General features: G+C 35.5%; 1 protein-coding gene across 4 annotated transcripts; it reads right to left on the bottom strand.

The window, feature by feature from the left end:
* Nucleotides 1–930: 930 nt before the first annotated feature.
* On the bottom strand, nt 931–14,373 carry LOC103405833 (transcription factor MYB114-like). 4 transcript variants are annotated; one of them, XM_029096702.2, is made up of 3 exons: nt 14,141–14,349; nt 13,723–13,852; nt 931–1,259 (listed from the first exon to the last, which is right to left on the bottom strand). In XM_029096702.2, the coding sequence occupies exons 1-3, from the start codon at nt 14,268–14,270 to the stop codon at nt 1,196–1,198; spliced, it is 324 nt and encodes a 107-aa protein (XP_028952535.1). In that variant the 5' UTR covers nt 14,271–14,349; the 3' UTR covers nt 931–1,195.
* Between the last annotated feature and the right edge of the window lie 1,255 nt (nt 14,374–15,628).

Raw genomic sequence — 15,628 nt, 5'->3', positions numbered from 1 at the left:
CAATAATTCCCAATGACTGTTGCTCAATCATCATCTCCGCATCATATGCAAGTAATGAATACAGTTCTTTCTCAGTCCTCACAAAGTGTTCCTGGCATGTCCTCTCATCACTTTAATCCTCAAATGTGGTTGACTGACTCGGGTGCCACTAATCATATGACATTTGAGTATAGTAATCTTTCTTTGGCCAATCTTTATCCATCAGCTGAGATGGTACAAACTGCAAATGGTGAAGGTCTGAACATTTCTGACATTGGTAACACTATTATAAGAACACTATTTCAACCACTTAAACTCAATTCAGTTCTATATGTTCCCAAGTTATCTCAGAATCTAATCTGTTTAGATAACAATTGTTGGCTGATCTTTGATTCTTTCAGTTTATGGATTCAGGACAATGCCACAGGGAGGATGCTATACAAAGGAGTGTGTAGTAATGGTCTCTACCCAATTCCATCCTTGTTTACTGTCAATTCATTTCAACTTCAACCCTCAACTTTGCTTGGTCAACTAGTTAACTCTAGTATTTGGCATAACCGACTAGGTCATCCATCAAACCTATTGTTTCTTTAATACTTAGAAAAACTAATATTCCTTATAGTCATGACAATTTACCTGTAATGTGTCAAAGATGCTTAGAAGGCAAGTTTTGTAAACTGGCATTCCAGTCAAGTGTCAATAAAGCTACAAAACCTTTTGATGTACTGTATAGTGATATATGGGGCCCAGCACCTTGTGTTTCTTTAGATGGTTTTAAATACTATGTCACTTTCATTGATGAGTGTACAAGATATTTTTGGATCTTTCCATTAATGAATAAATCAGATTTTTTTGATATCTTCTGTGCCCTTCATTCTTTCATACTTACTTAGTTTTCTACATCACTTAAAACATTGCAACGTGATGGGGTGAGGAATATGTGAGGAATATGTTTCAATCTTTTCTCAAAACCAAGGGTATTACACATCAAATTTCATGTCACTACACCCCTGACCCGAATGGCTTAGCATAACGAAAACATAAGCACCTTGTTGAAACAACAGTGACTTTGCTGCAATCATCCCAATTACCATCTTAATTCTGGTCTTTTGCTGTTCAAACTGCAAACTATTTGATTAATAGGATGACATCCCCTGTGTTACAGATCCAATCTCCTTTTGAAATTCTATTTGGTGCAGTTCCTTTGATATCTCACTTAAAGATCTTTGGATGTGCATGTTTTCCTTGACTTAAACCTTACAATAGTTCCAAATTGCAACCTAAAACCATGAAATGTGTCTTCTTAGGTTATGCATACAAGTATAAGGGTTATATATGCTATGCAGTCACAAATCACAAGTTTTATATATCAAGACATGTGATGTTCAATGAGCAAGAATTTCCATATATATCTTTATTAACAGCAACTAAACAAACTGATATGACACATACACAATCTTCCATTTCTTTACATTTGCCAGTTGTGAATTTTGACAATGAAATAGCTTCCTTAATACCAAGTACCCATGTCTCTACACATCCATAGTCTCCCATAATTTTACCTCATGACATTGGTTCTCCTTCTTCTATATCACCTATCTCAAAGTCCAATCATTTAAACCTTAACTCAGATCCACTTCCTACTTCTCCAAATATCTCTAATGCTGCACACTCATCTTCCCACATCCCTGTGGACCTTGACTTTAGACCTGACAGTCTTCAAGTAATTTCTTCAATACCATCTTTGAATATGCACCCAATGCAAACAAGGAGTAAGAGTGGCATTGTTAAGAAGAAGGTCCTCCTCACTACTGTGGAAGATTTTGGAGGTATTGATTTTAATCTTACTGAACCATCCATTTGTAAATCTGCCCTTAAGGTTCCTATTTGGATGAATGCTATGAAGGAATAATTAAGTGCTCTATCTAAACAAGGAACATGAAGTTTAGTGCCTTTACTAGCACACAAGAACTTGGTTGGTTGCAAATGAATTTTTAAGATAAAGAAGCATGCTGATGGCTCTATAGCTAGACATAAAGCTAGACTTGTGGCACAAGGTTTTAGTCAAGAACCTAGCTTGAATTATGTAGAAACTTTTAGCCCAATGGTGAAACCAACAATAGTGAGGCTCATTTTGTCCCTAGCTGCTTAATTTGATTGGCCTTTAAGGCAATTAGATGTAAAAAATGCCTTTTTATATGGCATTCTTCAAGAGGAAGTTTATATGGCCCAACCTCCCGGATTTCTTGATCCAAATCATCCTGAAATGGTTTGTAAACTGCACAAATCTTTGTATGGTCTTAAGCAAGCTCCTTGAGCTTGGAATGAGAGATTTACTGCTTTCTTGCCATCTATAGGGTTCAAAGACACATACTCAGACTCTTCACTATTTGTCAAGATAGCAGGTTCTAATATTGTGATATTGCTCCTGTATGTGGATGATATTATCATCACAGGTGGCAGTCCTGATGTTATTCAACAAGTTATTGACTCCCTCACTTCTGAATTTGATCTCAAAGACCTTGGTGATTTACATTACTTTCTGGGAATTCAGATTACAAAGACTTCCCATGGTTTGTTTTTATCTCAAACAAAATACATACAAGATTTGTTGCAGAAAACTGAGATGCTTGACTCAAAGTCCTGTGATACTCCATGTCTTCCCTATAACAGGTTGCTTAAGGATGATGGACAATTATACAACAATCCAACTCTATACAGAAGTGTGGTGGGTGCTCTTCAGTATCTCACTTTTACATGACCTGATATTGCATTTTTAGTGCATCAGGTGTGTCCATTCATGCAAGAACCTATGGTTTCTCATTTTACTACAGTCAAGCGTATCTTACGATACTTAAAAGGGACAATGAAGGTTGGTATGTCTTACTCTAAGGGTGATTTGAGTTTTACTACATACTGTGATGCATATTGGACTGGGAATCTGGATGATAGACGTTCTACCACTGGCTTTATAGTCTTTCTGAGATCAAATCCAATCTCCTAGAGTTCAAAGAAACAACAAACTATCTCCAGATTATTGACAGAGGCTGAGTACAGGGCATTGTCCATAACTGTTGCAGAATTGGATTGGATTCAACAACTACTAGTTTTTCTGCAAGTTCCCATATTAGTTCCTTCCACATTGTTTTGTGACAATCTTTTGGCCATTGCATTATCTCTTAATCCAATGCAACATCAGCGAACAAAACACATAGAAGTGGATGTTCACTTTGTTCGAGAAAGAATTGCTAAGAAGAAGCTCCTTGTGCAGTTTGTGAATTCTAGGGAACAGTATGCTGATATTCTGACAAAAGGCTTAAGTGCTCTTTTGTTTCTTACACATTGTTTCAATCTCATGTTAGGTTTATCCGAACATGAAATTTTGGGGGGATGTTAGAATAGAATGAATGGTTGAGATGTTGACACTTGTAATAAGATTACATGTTCTGTTGCATAGTTTGTTAAGATTGTGAGATGAACTATAAATACTCATACATGTAATAACTTTCTTATTTAAGTAATATATAAAGATTCAATACAATTCTTTCCCTCTCTTTTCTCTCTGTATCTTCTTCTACAAGGTATCGTCTTGGTGAGATCTTATATGTTTATCATGATTAACAGCTATTTGCCCGATGAATCATGGACTTAGCCCGAAAAATATTGTCGTGCAACGACACCTCTACTGGCAAACTTTCTTGCAAAAGTTGACATTATACGGACCAAATGTTTCCCTTGACACAAAACCTTGGCCTGACGAAGGTCACTTTGCCTGTCGAATACTGTTCGTCCGGCCAAGGTCTCTTAAAAAACCAAAATGTTGATCACATTTGCCAGACTAAGAGTTAATTTTCGTCAGGCGAAATTGCTTATCTGACGAAATCCCCTCAGTCGAACAAACCTTAGTCAGGCAAATGCCAATTTCTAGTAGTGATATGACCTCCACCATACAGTGATATACAAACAATATATTCTATTTATGATAAACAAATAGATCATGTTTTAGTTTGATGCAAATTACGTTTTGGTCCTTTATTTAGATTTGGGTCACATGTCATGTTTTGATTTACATATTATCTTAAAGAGTTATGTCATGTTTACTTATTAAGTTAATGAAAAATTCAAAATCAAACAGACCTGTCAAAATAATGGTGACACAACCCGTCAAATGCTCAACAATCTACAACAATAAAAAAATCTAGTTATAATCTTCTAATTATCGTGCATTATAAAAACAATATTCGTCTTTCCAAGATCCAAAAAGTGAGTGATTAGAATTGTCGGAATGAGTTTGCTAAAGGAACATATGTAAAATTATTAAATAGGTATTTTCATATTATATTAAGTTGAAACGGGTACCCGTGAATAGCACTGAACCCCTATGTTAGTTAACATGTCACTTCCATGTCCATCGTTTCACCTGAGCCCAAGAAAGCTGAAATATAAACGCGTACTTTTTCATGTTGTGGCAATTAATAGTGTAGGATATCGCGACGTCTATAGCCTTATTGCGTTAATTACGACGTTTTAAAAGATATTATTAGAAAATGAAAATACTGATGTAGGCCTATTTGATTGAACAATCTAGGATTTAGAAAGAGAGGGGGCCGGCCATTATTAGAGAGAAGAGAGATTGATTTAATTGTGATGTGTGTTTGATTCACCCCATTATGCCTTTATTTATAGTAGTAGGAATGGTAAAACCTTTCCCTTTAGAATCACAACATTTAATAGGTAATCTAATTCTAATAGGAATATAAGATACATTCTCAGATTCCCTAGGATTTACACAATCACATTCCTATTCTAAATATGACTGCAACACTCCCTCTTAAGTATGTAAATACTTAACAAACCATCGCATCAGATCTTCAGCAGATATAGAATAATTGATGAAGTCATCGGTACAATGGGTGATCGCGAGTCTCAAATTTAAGTGAAGTATGCATTTGTAGCAAAACTCACAAAACCTCGCTATGGTAAAACCCAAAGCATGGGGAAAACCCATACACTAAGGAGAAAAGTGAGAAGTATGCATAATGTCTAAAAACGAACGTCAAACTGGACGAAGGCAATGAACTCAATGGAGTATGATCATCCCAGGATGGGTGCCTCATTAAAACCTCGTTAGGTAGCAAAAACCCAGTGGGAAAATGCTCATAATCGTAGGGAAAAAAAGTACATTAAGATCATGTGAGTATGCTTTTAGTTACTCCCCCTGAATTAGACATAACTTCTAAATAAGAGAACTATAAGCAATTCAACTTAGATAATTTACACATACTGATTCCTTGGACGAGCTTTTGAAATGTAGACTTGGGTAATGACTTGGTGAAGAGATCGGTCAGGTTGTCTTGGGAAGAGATTTGCTTGACTTCAATGTTTTGATGCTTCTGCTATTGGTGTGAGTAAAAGAACTTTGGCATTATGTGTTTGGTGTTGTCTCCTTTGATGTATCCCTTCTTCAGCTGCTCGACACATGTTGCATTGTCTTCAAAGATCGTCGTAGGAAGGTGAACGACTGATGTAAGACCACTAGTGCTTCGAATATGTCCCATAACTTCCCTCAGCCAAAAGCATTCACGCGATACTTCATGTAGGGCGAGAATCTCAACATGGTTAGACGAAGTTGCAACTAGCGTTTTCTTGGTAGACCTCCAAGATATAGCGGTGTCTCAAACGGTAAAGACATAACCCGTTTGAGAACGTGCTCTATGTGGGTCAGACAGATATCCAGCATTTGCGTAACCAACAAGGCGAGAATCAATCTGAGAGCTATAGGGGGTGGCATTACTCGGAGATTCGTGGGTATAAAACAAGCCCAAATCCATAGTACCCTTGAGGTAACGGAAAATGTCTTTAACACCATTCCAGTGCTTGCGTGTGGGCGCATTGATGTATCTAGCCAATAGATTCACAGCGAATGAGATGTTAGGTCTAATGCACTGAGCCAAGTACAATAAATCCCTAATTGCACTTAGGTAAGGAACTTCAAGTTCCAAAATCTCTTCCTCATTCTCCTTTGGACGGAAGGGATCTCGTTTAGTATCTAAAGTCCGAACGACCATGGGTGTACTCGAAGGCTTCGCTTTATCCTCATTAAAATGACGCAACACCTGTTGGGTGTAGTTCGATTGATGTACTAGGATTCCATCCGAACAATGCTTGATCTCCAGGCCAAGACAGTATCGAGTTTTCCCAAGATCCTTCATTTCAATTTCCTATTTCAAGTGTGCAGCAATTTCCTCAAGCTTTACGGGAGTCCCAATAAGGTTCATGTCATCGACATAAACTGCAACGATTGCAAATCCGGAATGTGACTTCTTTATTAACACGCATAGGCATAGTTCGTTGTTCACATAACCCTGACTTGTCAAATATTCACTCAGACGGTTATACCACATCTGCCCGGATTGTTTCAATTCGTAGAGTGACCTCCTCAGCCTAATTGAAAAAGTGTTCCGTGGTCTAGAACTATTTGAGCCAGTCAATGGAAGTCATTCTGGAACTTTCATGTAAATTTCTATATCTGGATCCCCATAGAGATATGCAGTTACCATGTCCATAAGCTGCATATTCAGTTTTTTCAGAAACTACCAAACTGATTAGGTAGCGGAACGTTATAACGTCCATACAGTGGAATACGTCTCCTCGTAATCAATCCCAGGGCGCTGAGAAAAGCCTTGCGCTACGACGCGTGCTTTGTATCGCACTATTTCATTCTTCTCATTACGCTTCCTCACGAAAACCCACTTGTAGCCAATGGGCTTCACGCGTGGTGGTCACGTCCATAAATTGCATATTCAGTTTTTCGAAAACTACCAAACTGATTAGGTAGCGGAACGTTATAATGTCCATTACGGGGGAATACGTCTCCTCATAATCAATCCCAGGGCGCTGAGAGAAGCCTTGCGCTACGAGGCGTGTTTTGTATCGCACTATTTCAATCTTCTCATTATGCTTCCTCACAAAAACCCACTTGTAGCCAACGGGCTTCACGCATGGTGGTGTAGGAACGATAAATCCAAATACTTTACGTTTCGCGAGCGAATTGAGTTCGATGATACAACAATATTAAACTAATACGAGCAAGGTGGGGAGCTTTTATTTATTCTATTTGATGTTATTTTTTCAAATGAAGATATCAAGATTTAATCTACAGATGTTTAATTAAGGTGGGGAGCTTTTATTTATTTATTTTTTTATAATCATTTATACAACAATACTAAACTAATACGAGCAAGGAAAATAATTATACACAAGTTAGATGATACAAAAGAAGTGCGAATCATTTTCTCTAGCTATTCTTCTTTTGAATGATTCCAAAGCTCCATGTTAAGGAGAAATCACTTTTACTTGGTCCTTCAGGAAAACTGACTGTACATGATCTTGCCGACTGTTGCATATTATCAACCCAAAAGCTTGTGAAAAGTTATTCCAACTCAAGACTGGGATATGTAGTTCTTTCAAAAGTATCCTCGTCTTTTAACAACGTCTCCCACCAATCATTTCCATTCTTTGTCAACGATGTTTGTGATGGCGTACTTCTAATAACTATAATATGTGCATGTGTGTGAGATGGTTAGGATGTATGTGAGGTAGTTAAGTTGGTTAAGAGTCTATGGTGTAAGGTTGTGACAAGTGTCAACATCTTAAGAGTCTTATGTTAGCTTAGTATCTAAGCAATGTAGCTAGATATATACACAATGTAATCAGTGTTAATGTTGTTAAATTGAAAAGGAAATAATACATACATTTTCTTCCTCTCTCTCTCTATCTCTTTCTTCCTCTCTGTTTACAACTTCAATCTTCTACTGATTGAGTATGGTCCAGAATTGATTCTTTAGTGCTCAAGTTATAAGAACTTTAGGTGACGCTTCGGGGTTAAGGTCTTATCACAATGTTCTTTCTCATTTCTTGGGATTTATTTTTCACCGTTTTCATCCGAGAGTTCAACCGTAATTGAGTGTTCCAATAATTTTTCACATCATTCGCTGTTCTTCCTGGAAGTCTTCCAGCAATCAAAGACCACTGATTACATAACATGAAGGAAAAAAATGATGATTACGTTTGGGTGAAAAATAAGATGAACAAAAGCAAAAAGAAAAGTCAGATTGCACAAACATTAAGAAATGGAGTCGGCCTATTTGTTTTTATAGTTGTCCATTTGAAGGACCAAGATTCAGATAGCTCTTTCCGTGTAGCCAAAAGCCCGCCCGCTCGGTTTATGAGCCCCTTTTCGATTCCCTCACCCAATCTCATGATAAGCAAGCCCAGCAGGCGTGCTCAGCAAGAACCTGCTTAAGCATATTTTTTTGGCTAATTGAATTGCCGCGGTGCTGTGGGAACCCTGACCTCCATTTCTATCTGTGCAAGAGACGATTTTGAAATACTTTCTTTTTCCTAAGAAAATATATTGAAGAAGCTTTCTCTTCACGCCTATGACGCCCTATCCGCTTTTCAGGTTGTAATTTGTAAATTCCTCTTATATGCCTTCGCAAAGCTCATGGAAGGCCCTTGTAATCCTCTTCATCTAACATTTTGTAGTCTATTTCTTACTAACTTGGTTTTAATCCCTTATGAGGACTTGAAAATGCCTCACCCAAAGATAGCCTAAATGAATTCATATTCATGTTGAAGAATTTGGATGTGATTAGACATGAAAGAAACTTCTCCCTTCAAATCTTATCATCTTATCACTTTGAAGTGATTAGAATGAACGCATTTTCTTTATGAGTGACTCATTGTTTACCTTCAAATTGGAGGTATATTGAAGGTAGAGCAGAATGATTGTTGAGGGGTCTGAAGGGGATTAGACTTGAAGGAAAGTTCTCCCTTCTAATTCTACTATTCGTGAGGAATTTGAATGGATAAGTTGTTGTCTATTCTGATCCACCCTCTATACTAGCTGAATATACAAAATCATAAAGTTTTGTTAAGTCGAGTACGATTAAAAGCATGAAAATGACTTTACGTACAAAAATTATTACGAGATATTTATCTTCCATAGGAAACATTGTTTGAGTTTACTCATGCCCTTTCAGACAAAAAAAATTATTTTTTTCGGTCAAATAGAAACTAAGATTTATGGTTTATTGCTACGGTCTAGTGGTATTCATTTTCACTTGTAAGTGAAAGGTTTTAGGTTCGATTCTCACCAAATGCAAGTTTGAACCATATTATTGCTAACTCATTATGAGGCTAAACCCATCACCTCCTCCCTTAATGTAGATAATATCATTTGTTAAAAAAAAAAAAAGTATCAGGTCTAAAGTTTAATTTTAAAAAATGACGAGTGTGATACTTATTTATTATGGATAATTTATTGTTTGGTTTTACCCAAAAACAACTCTGCCCCTCTACGGTGTAATATTATAATATTAAAAAAAATGAAGAGTAAACTGGAGACAAGTTCAATTTTGTGAGTCAAATCCAATGAGATCAAATAGCCTTCTAATTCATGATCAAATAAACTCATTTTTCTAGTATATCATCGCAAGTAAGTAGTCATCTCTATTACTTCAACTCATAAAAGATGGTTCTTATATCTCAAATTGTTTAATAATTAATTGTAATGATATGGACATTGTTGGTGAATCAACTCCACCTTAACTCTCCACGATGGCCCATCGACAAACTCCTAGTCCTCATGGGAGATCCGAAAACACCTTCGATGGGACTCCAAAAGAAGGTCACTCAAGTGACCAAGTAAGTAAAGAAGAAGCTCTCTTACAATAATTAACACGTCATGAAAGGTCTAAGGCTTTTGGGAGCACTGTGAAAAGAAAATTGAACTGGTAAAGTTAAGGGGGTGTGCAATTAGTGCAACCAAACATTTAAGGCTGACCCAAGTAAAATGGTACAACCATTATAAGTAATCATTAACAAGATGTAGAAGCTGCCCTTCTAATGTGGAAATATTTGCCACAAATAGGCAAAATATCTTAACTTCTGCTACCAAGAAAGATAATTTGGAAGCTATAGGTTTTGCCAAGAGGAAGTCACTAAGCTTGTGTTGAGATGATAGTTTTTACCTTTTTTTTTATCAAGGGAGAAGGTTTTTTTCCATTTTTGTATGCAAGCATGTCATATGTGAAGAGTGCTTAATCATAAGACAATTGCTAAGGATGTACTTGGCTTGTTTTATTACGAAAAGGATAAACTAAAAAGCTAATTGAAGACATTCAGAGTGTGACTAACAACGTATACATGGATTTCTATTCAACAAACAAATTACATGGTTCTCACGGCGCATTTTATTGATAATGATTGGATGTTACATAAATTCTTTTTGAATTTTTGTGTTACTCAAAATCATAAAGGAGAATCCATTGCTCAACTTTTGGAGGAATGTATGGTGGAGTGGGAATAAAGAATGTGTTAACTATTATGGTTGACAATGCCACCGCAGATGATTCCAGTTTAAGGGACTTAGTGCATCAAATAAATGGAGACTTCCTAATGCATTTTTGCATGATGAAAAATATTTGCATATGAGGTGTGTTGCTCATATCCTTCATTTAGTTGTGAATACTGGGATAAAATTGTTGATTATGGCCATACAAAACATTCGTTATGCGGATAGGTATGTAAGATCTTCCCCTCGAAGGTTCGAGCGCTTTAAAAGGTGTGTTAGAAAGTGGGGATAGATATCAAAAGGCTTGTGATTTTTTTATGTCCCTATTCGGTGGAATTCCACATTTTTTATGTTGGAACCGGCTTTGAAGCTTGAGATGGTATTTTTATTTATTTATTTATTTATTTTTATAGATTTAAAGATGATGATCATTACCTTCCTTATTTTATTAAAGACTTGATAATATAAGGAAGGGGCCACCTTCAACAGATAATTGGAGTGACATGGGGATATTTGCAACGTTTTTAGACCTTTTTATGAAGTCATTTTAAAATTATGTTGTCCCAATATTCCAACAATTCATAATACTTTTGGTGAATTGATTAAGATCAAATGTCTCTTGCATAAAAGAAAGATAATGAATTTTTGTCTATGATCTTCTTGGTGATGCAAGAAAAATATGACAAATATTGGGTTTCAATTAAGGATAAGAATCAATATGTTTTTGTTGCACTTATGCTTGATCCTCACCATAAATTGGATAAGGTTGTTGATTATTTTAAGATACTATTTGGTGACCAAAAGGTTGAAAGTGCCACAAATGCGGCGAAAGATTTCGTGATTGATCTTTACAAGATTATGAAGATGTGTCTTACACTACAAAACAAAGTATGAGTATGGTGGTTGTAGTTCTCAAATGGCAACGACAAGGTAGAGATTTTTCATCAATCATGACTGAAACCAAAATAAAGTTGAAAGAAAAATGTGAAATGAGGAAAGTAAAGAAATGCCGAATTATACACAATGATGTGGATAGGTATGTTGCAGATCCTAATGAAAGGGAAAAAGAGGCAAACTTTGAGGCATTGAATTGGTGGAGGGTGAATGAGGTATCTAAATATCCTATTTTGACACGTGTTGCAAGAGATATTTTAACTATTCACATATCAACCATTGCTTCAGAATCCTCCTTCAGCACAAGTGGGTGGATAATTGATTCGTAAATAGTTCGTTGATTCCAAAAATGGTGGATGATTTGATATAAACCAAAATTGGCTTAGGTTTATCCATGTTGCATTACATCATGGGTTAACCATTGAGGAGAATGAGTTTTGTGAAGAGGTTGAGAAAGGTAATCTTATTTATTGCATGAATTATTTGGTTTTGGTAGATTATTTTAAAATAATGTTTTAATTATATATATTTTTTATTTGTATGTAGAAATGACAAGTGAAAATTAAACAAAAAGTGTTATGTTGCCCCCTAGGCCGCCTAACATTAGCAACAAACTCTCGTTCAAGTTTGAAATGGTTTGGTGTTGAAGTGTTAAGCTTGAGGACTTGAAGAAATGTGCAAGACATGGAACTTTGAATGTTTACTTGAAATTATGATTCTAGTTGCAATGTTTACTTTTAAGTTTATAAATATTTCTTTGAAGTTTAGACTTAAGAATGTATATTTTAAGCGTGGAAGACTTGAAATTTGAATGTATATTTTAAGGGTGGAAGATCTGAACTTCGATGTTTATTTTAAATACATTTGAACTTGGAATGTTTACTTTTAAAGGTGGAAAACTTGACCTTGGAATGTTTATTTTATTGTGATTCTAGTTGGAATTGTTAAGCTTTGAATTTTTTTAAGTACTAAAAATTTGAAATGTTTATTAAAAAAACCGAACCAAAATAAAAGGGAACAAAGAAAACAGAAAGAAAAACTGAACCGAATTGAACAGTGACTTCAATTTGATTTTTGGTTTCAGCAAAAAAAATTAAACCAAACGAAACCTAACCCATTCGGATATATGATGACATATAAATTTTCTTTGAATATTTTCCATAAAAGTGGTTAGATTTTCATATTTAATATTCAAATTAATAATTTAAGTAAAGATGCATAAATTAAGAAATTTAATAAAAGTTGAAAATTATAAAAATTGGACTAAATCCAAAAACAACTTAAATTTGTAAGTGGCACTTTACCACAGTGGTGGAAATGTGTCGAGCCCTTACATGATGGCGTAAGTTTGAACCCTATGTGTATAATCATATTTTCAGTGTTTGGTGGTGGCGACGATGAGGTACATTTAGAAGTGGGAGATTCTTATGGTGGTGGCGGCGATCTGGTACATGAGGGGGTGAAAATGGAGTCATGCCACCAAGCAAGTGAGGTGGTCGGTGAGAAAGAGTAGGCGGAAGGTTAAGGGTCGGAGGTGGAAGACAAAGAAATGACTTTTGAATTGCCTATTAATTTTGATTTTGATTTCTCATATTTTATTCAATTAATTCATTTAACTGGGATCCTTATTACAGCTTGAGCAAGTAGAATTCCTAGTGACTTGATTTTTTGAGCGAGTCTACCTGGTATTTCCATTTTTTTTTTAACCAAAGATATTATCTACACTAATAGAATGGAATAGTAAGCTAAGTCTTACAATAGGTTAACAATAATTTAATTCAAATTTGTCTTTTACGAGAATTGAACTTAAGATCTCTCATTTATAGGTAGAGAAAAATAACACTAGATTGGAATACCAAGTGGCAATGTTTTCTAAATTTTAAACCTAAATTAAAGTACCCAACAATGGAATTGGATTCCCTCCTAAGCAAATGGTGGGGATCCTCATGACCCACTAATACGGGTTGTTGAATTTTGATCCAACGGTTACAATTATTATAACTTTTAGACAGATCTCATGTTTGTAGCCATTCGATCAAATCCAACGGTCCGTGTTAGTGGATCATGAGGATCCCCACCATTTGCTTAGGAGGGGATCCAATTCCCCCAACAATGAATGGTTAATTATGACACTGGCCCTCCCTAATGATTTTGTGGTGTAGAATCTCATGCTATAAGATAGCAATTTTCACAAAGAAAAGTGGGACTCTCTATGAACTCTCCGTTAGCTCATGCTTTTGGCACTATGTTTTACAATGTTAGCACGGTAATTACGTCAAAAAAATGTGGTGACAGAGAGTCTAGAGAGAATCTCATTTTTTAAAGAATCTCCTTAGCATTTCTCATGCATAAAGTGTATGTAGTAAACGTCATAATAGAAGCATATGAGCTCAATTGATTATGGACATCAACAAGTACAATAATAAGGACGATGTGGAGTGTCCTTTAGCTAGGATAGGAAATGAGAGAGATGTTTATTTATTAATTAATACCTGTTTCCTAAAAGCTTGTGAAGCCTAATCGTAAGATCTACTTCATCCTCTGTGAAGTCCCCTCTCTTGATATTTGGCTTTAGATAGTTCAACCATCTTAATCTGCAGCTCTTCCTGCACGTGTTTAAGCCTGCATATACACAATGCAAAGTTTATAACATCTTTCTACGTACTGCGAATATGTCTGCAATGTGTTTTCTTGAGGAAGTTTCCGATGTGGGACTATCTGTCTCCGCGTGGCTATGTATGGCCGTTAGACGCATTAGCATGTTCTAAAGCATGCATTAATAAAAGCAGAACATCTGACTCGAAACGAATTGGCAGAAGGTCTTAGAATGAAATACTAATGGAATGCTTTACTAGCAATACACATATCCATGTTTCAAAGTTATATATACACGTTGACATACATATATACCTGCTTTGTTAGGAAGTTGGCGCCACTTTCCTTCTCCATGAATCTCAATGCACTGCCTGAGAAGATCATCTTCCTCTCGAGTCCAGGCACCTTTTCTCATCACACTCAAGTTAACGTTACATCCCTCCATCTCTTATTAACGTTACATCCCTCCATCTCTTATCTGCCTGCTAGCCACTTCAAAGCCTCCAGAAAGCCACCGAGCTACCATTATATGTAAATAGATAGTGTTTGACATAACAATAATGTTATGGATAACTCGAACTAACTAAATCAATGCCAGTGACGTGCCTGTCTGATATCCACAGAAGCAAAAAGTGACGAGTTTAAAACATTTCATCTGGAGTCATATGTTAGCTAGCAGTCTATTCTTTGAAAAATATTAGGAAAAATTAATGAAAATGATTTGAAAATTTTGAGTTTTAAAGATAAGGATAAAATAAAAGGTAAAATAAATAGTACTATAATTAACTTTTTAATATAAAAATATAATTTTTCTTTAAAATACAGAATATCATGAGCTTTTCGTTAATTTTTAAAAAAATATATGTATAGATTATATTATAATATTACAGAAAAGGCTAACAGTTCTGCATGATAAGGGAAGTCAATTTTCTAGGGCATAAAATTCTCTAGCTATAATATAATATTCAAAAGCACATTCTACGAATGTGAATGCAGAATCGTGTAACTAGTTACAACACACATCTTTCACCACTGAATATTCCTGCAGCTTCATATTTTCCGAGTGCAAGCTTTCGCTTCCTTTTCAGGTGCTTGTTTGCATGAGATTTTTTTCAATGTACTGAAAACATGATTTAATACATTAAGTGTCGTAATAAAATTAGTTAGAAATTTTTCTTTCAAGTTTTCAATTAATTATATTATTATTTGGTATTTTTTTAGCATGTGATCGGCACACTGAAAAATCTCTCGTTTGATTGTACTTGTCAAAACAAACAGAAAAAAAAAAAAAAAGAACCCTTAAGTTTACTGTCACCTTTTTTTTGGGTTGAAGCTACCGTCTGCCATGTAAAAGACAGAGGGAGGTAAATTGTCTGCCCTTCTATTTAGATGCCATTTTTATTATCTCTTATTTTTTACGATCACGGTTAAGTTATGTTAACATTTTATATTTTTATTGATTTTTGTCTTATTATCTCTATAAAAAATTAATATAAAATGTTAACGTGATTTAACCGTGATCGCATAAAATAAGAGGGAGTGGGAAGGGCACCCAATCTGCCTCAAAGACAGAGAAGCACGGGCACTATTTTTCTGTACCAAACCACCACAAAATTTTGACACCGCACCTAGCATTAATTGCTCAATAATTGGACTACTTCCTTCAACTAGAGATTTTCATTGTGCTTAGAAGTAAGAACACATGTCCGTTTGTCATATATTATCAAACAAATGAAGAGAACCTATTTTTTAAGTGTTTTCTCATTTGTATAATGATATATTGCTATGTGCTATTTTTATGCA

Source organism: Malus domestica, chromosome 17 (genome assembly GCF_042453785.1).
Source record: "Malus domestica chromosome 17, GDT2T_hap1".
Taxonomy (NCBI): domain Eukaryota; kingdom Viridiplantae; phylum Streptophyta; class Magnoliopsida; order Rosales; family Rosaceae; genus Malus; species Malus domestica.
The sequence above is the reverse complement of the archived record's forward strand: the minus strand, read 5'-3'. Positions and strand labels throughout refer to the sequence as shown.

Bases quoted from the DNA above. Each gene is read 5' to 3' on its own strand.
- LOC103405833 (XM_029096702.2), bottom strand. From the start codon at position 14,270: ATGGAGGGATGTAACGTTAACTTGAGTGTGATGAGAAAAGGTGCCTGG. The intron at 13,853-14,140 runs GTATATATGTAT...GTGTATATGCAG, and splicing joins CCAACTTCCTAACAAAGCAG to GCTTAAACACGTGCAGGAAG. The intron at 1,260-13,722 runs GTATTAATTAAT...TCATGGTTTTAG, and splicing joins CACAAGCTTTTAGGAAACAG to GTTGCAATTTGGAACTATTG.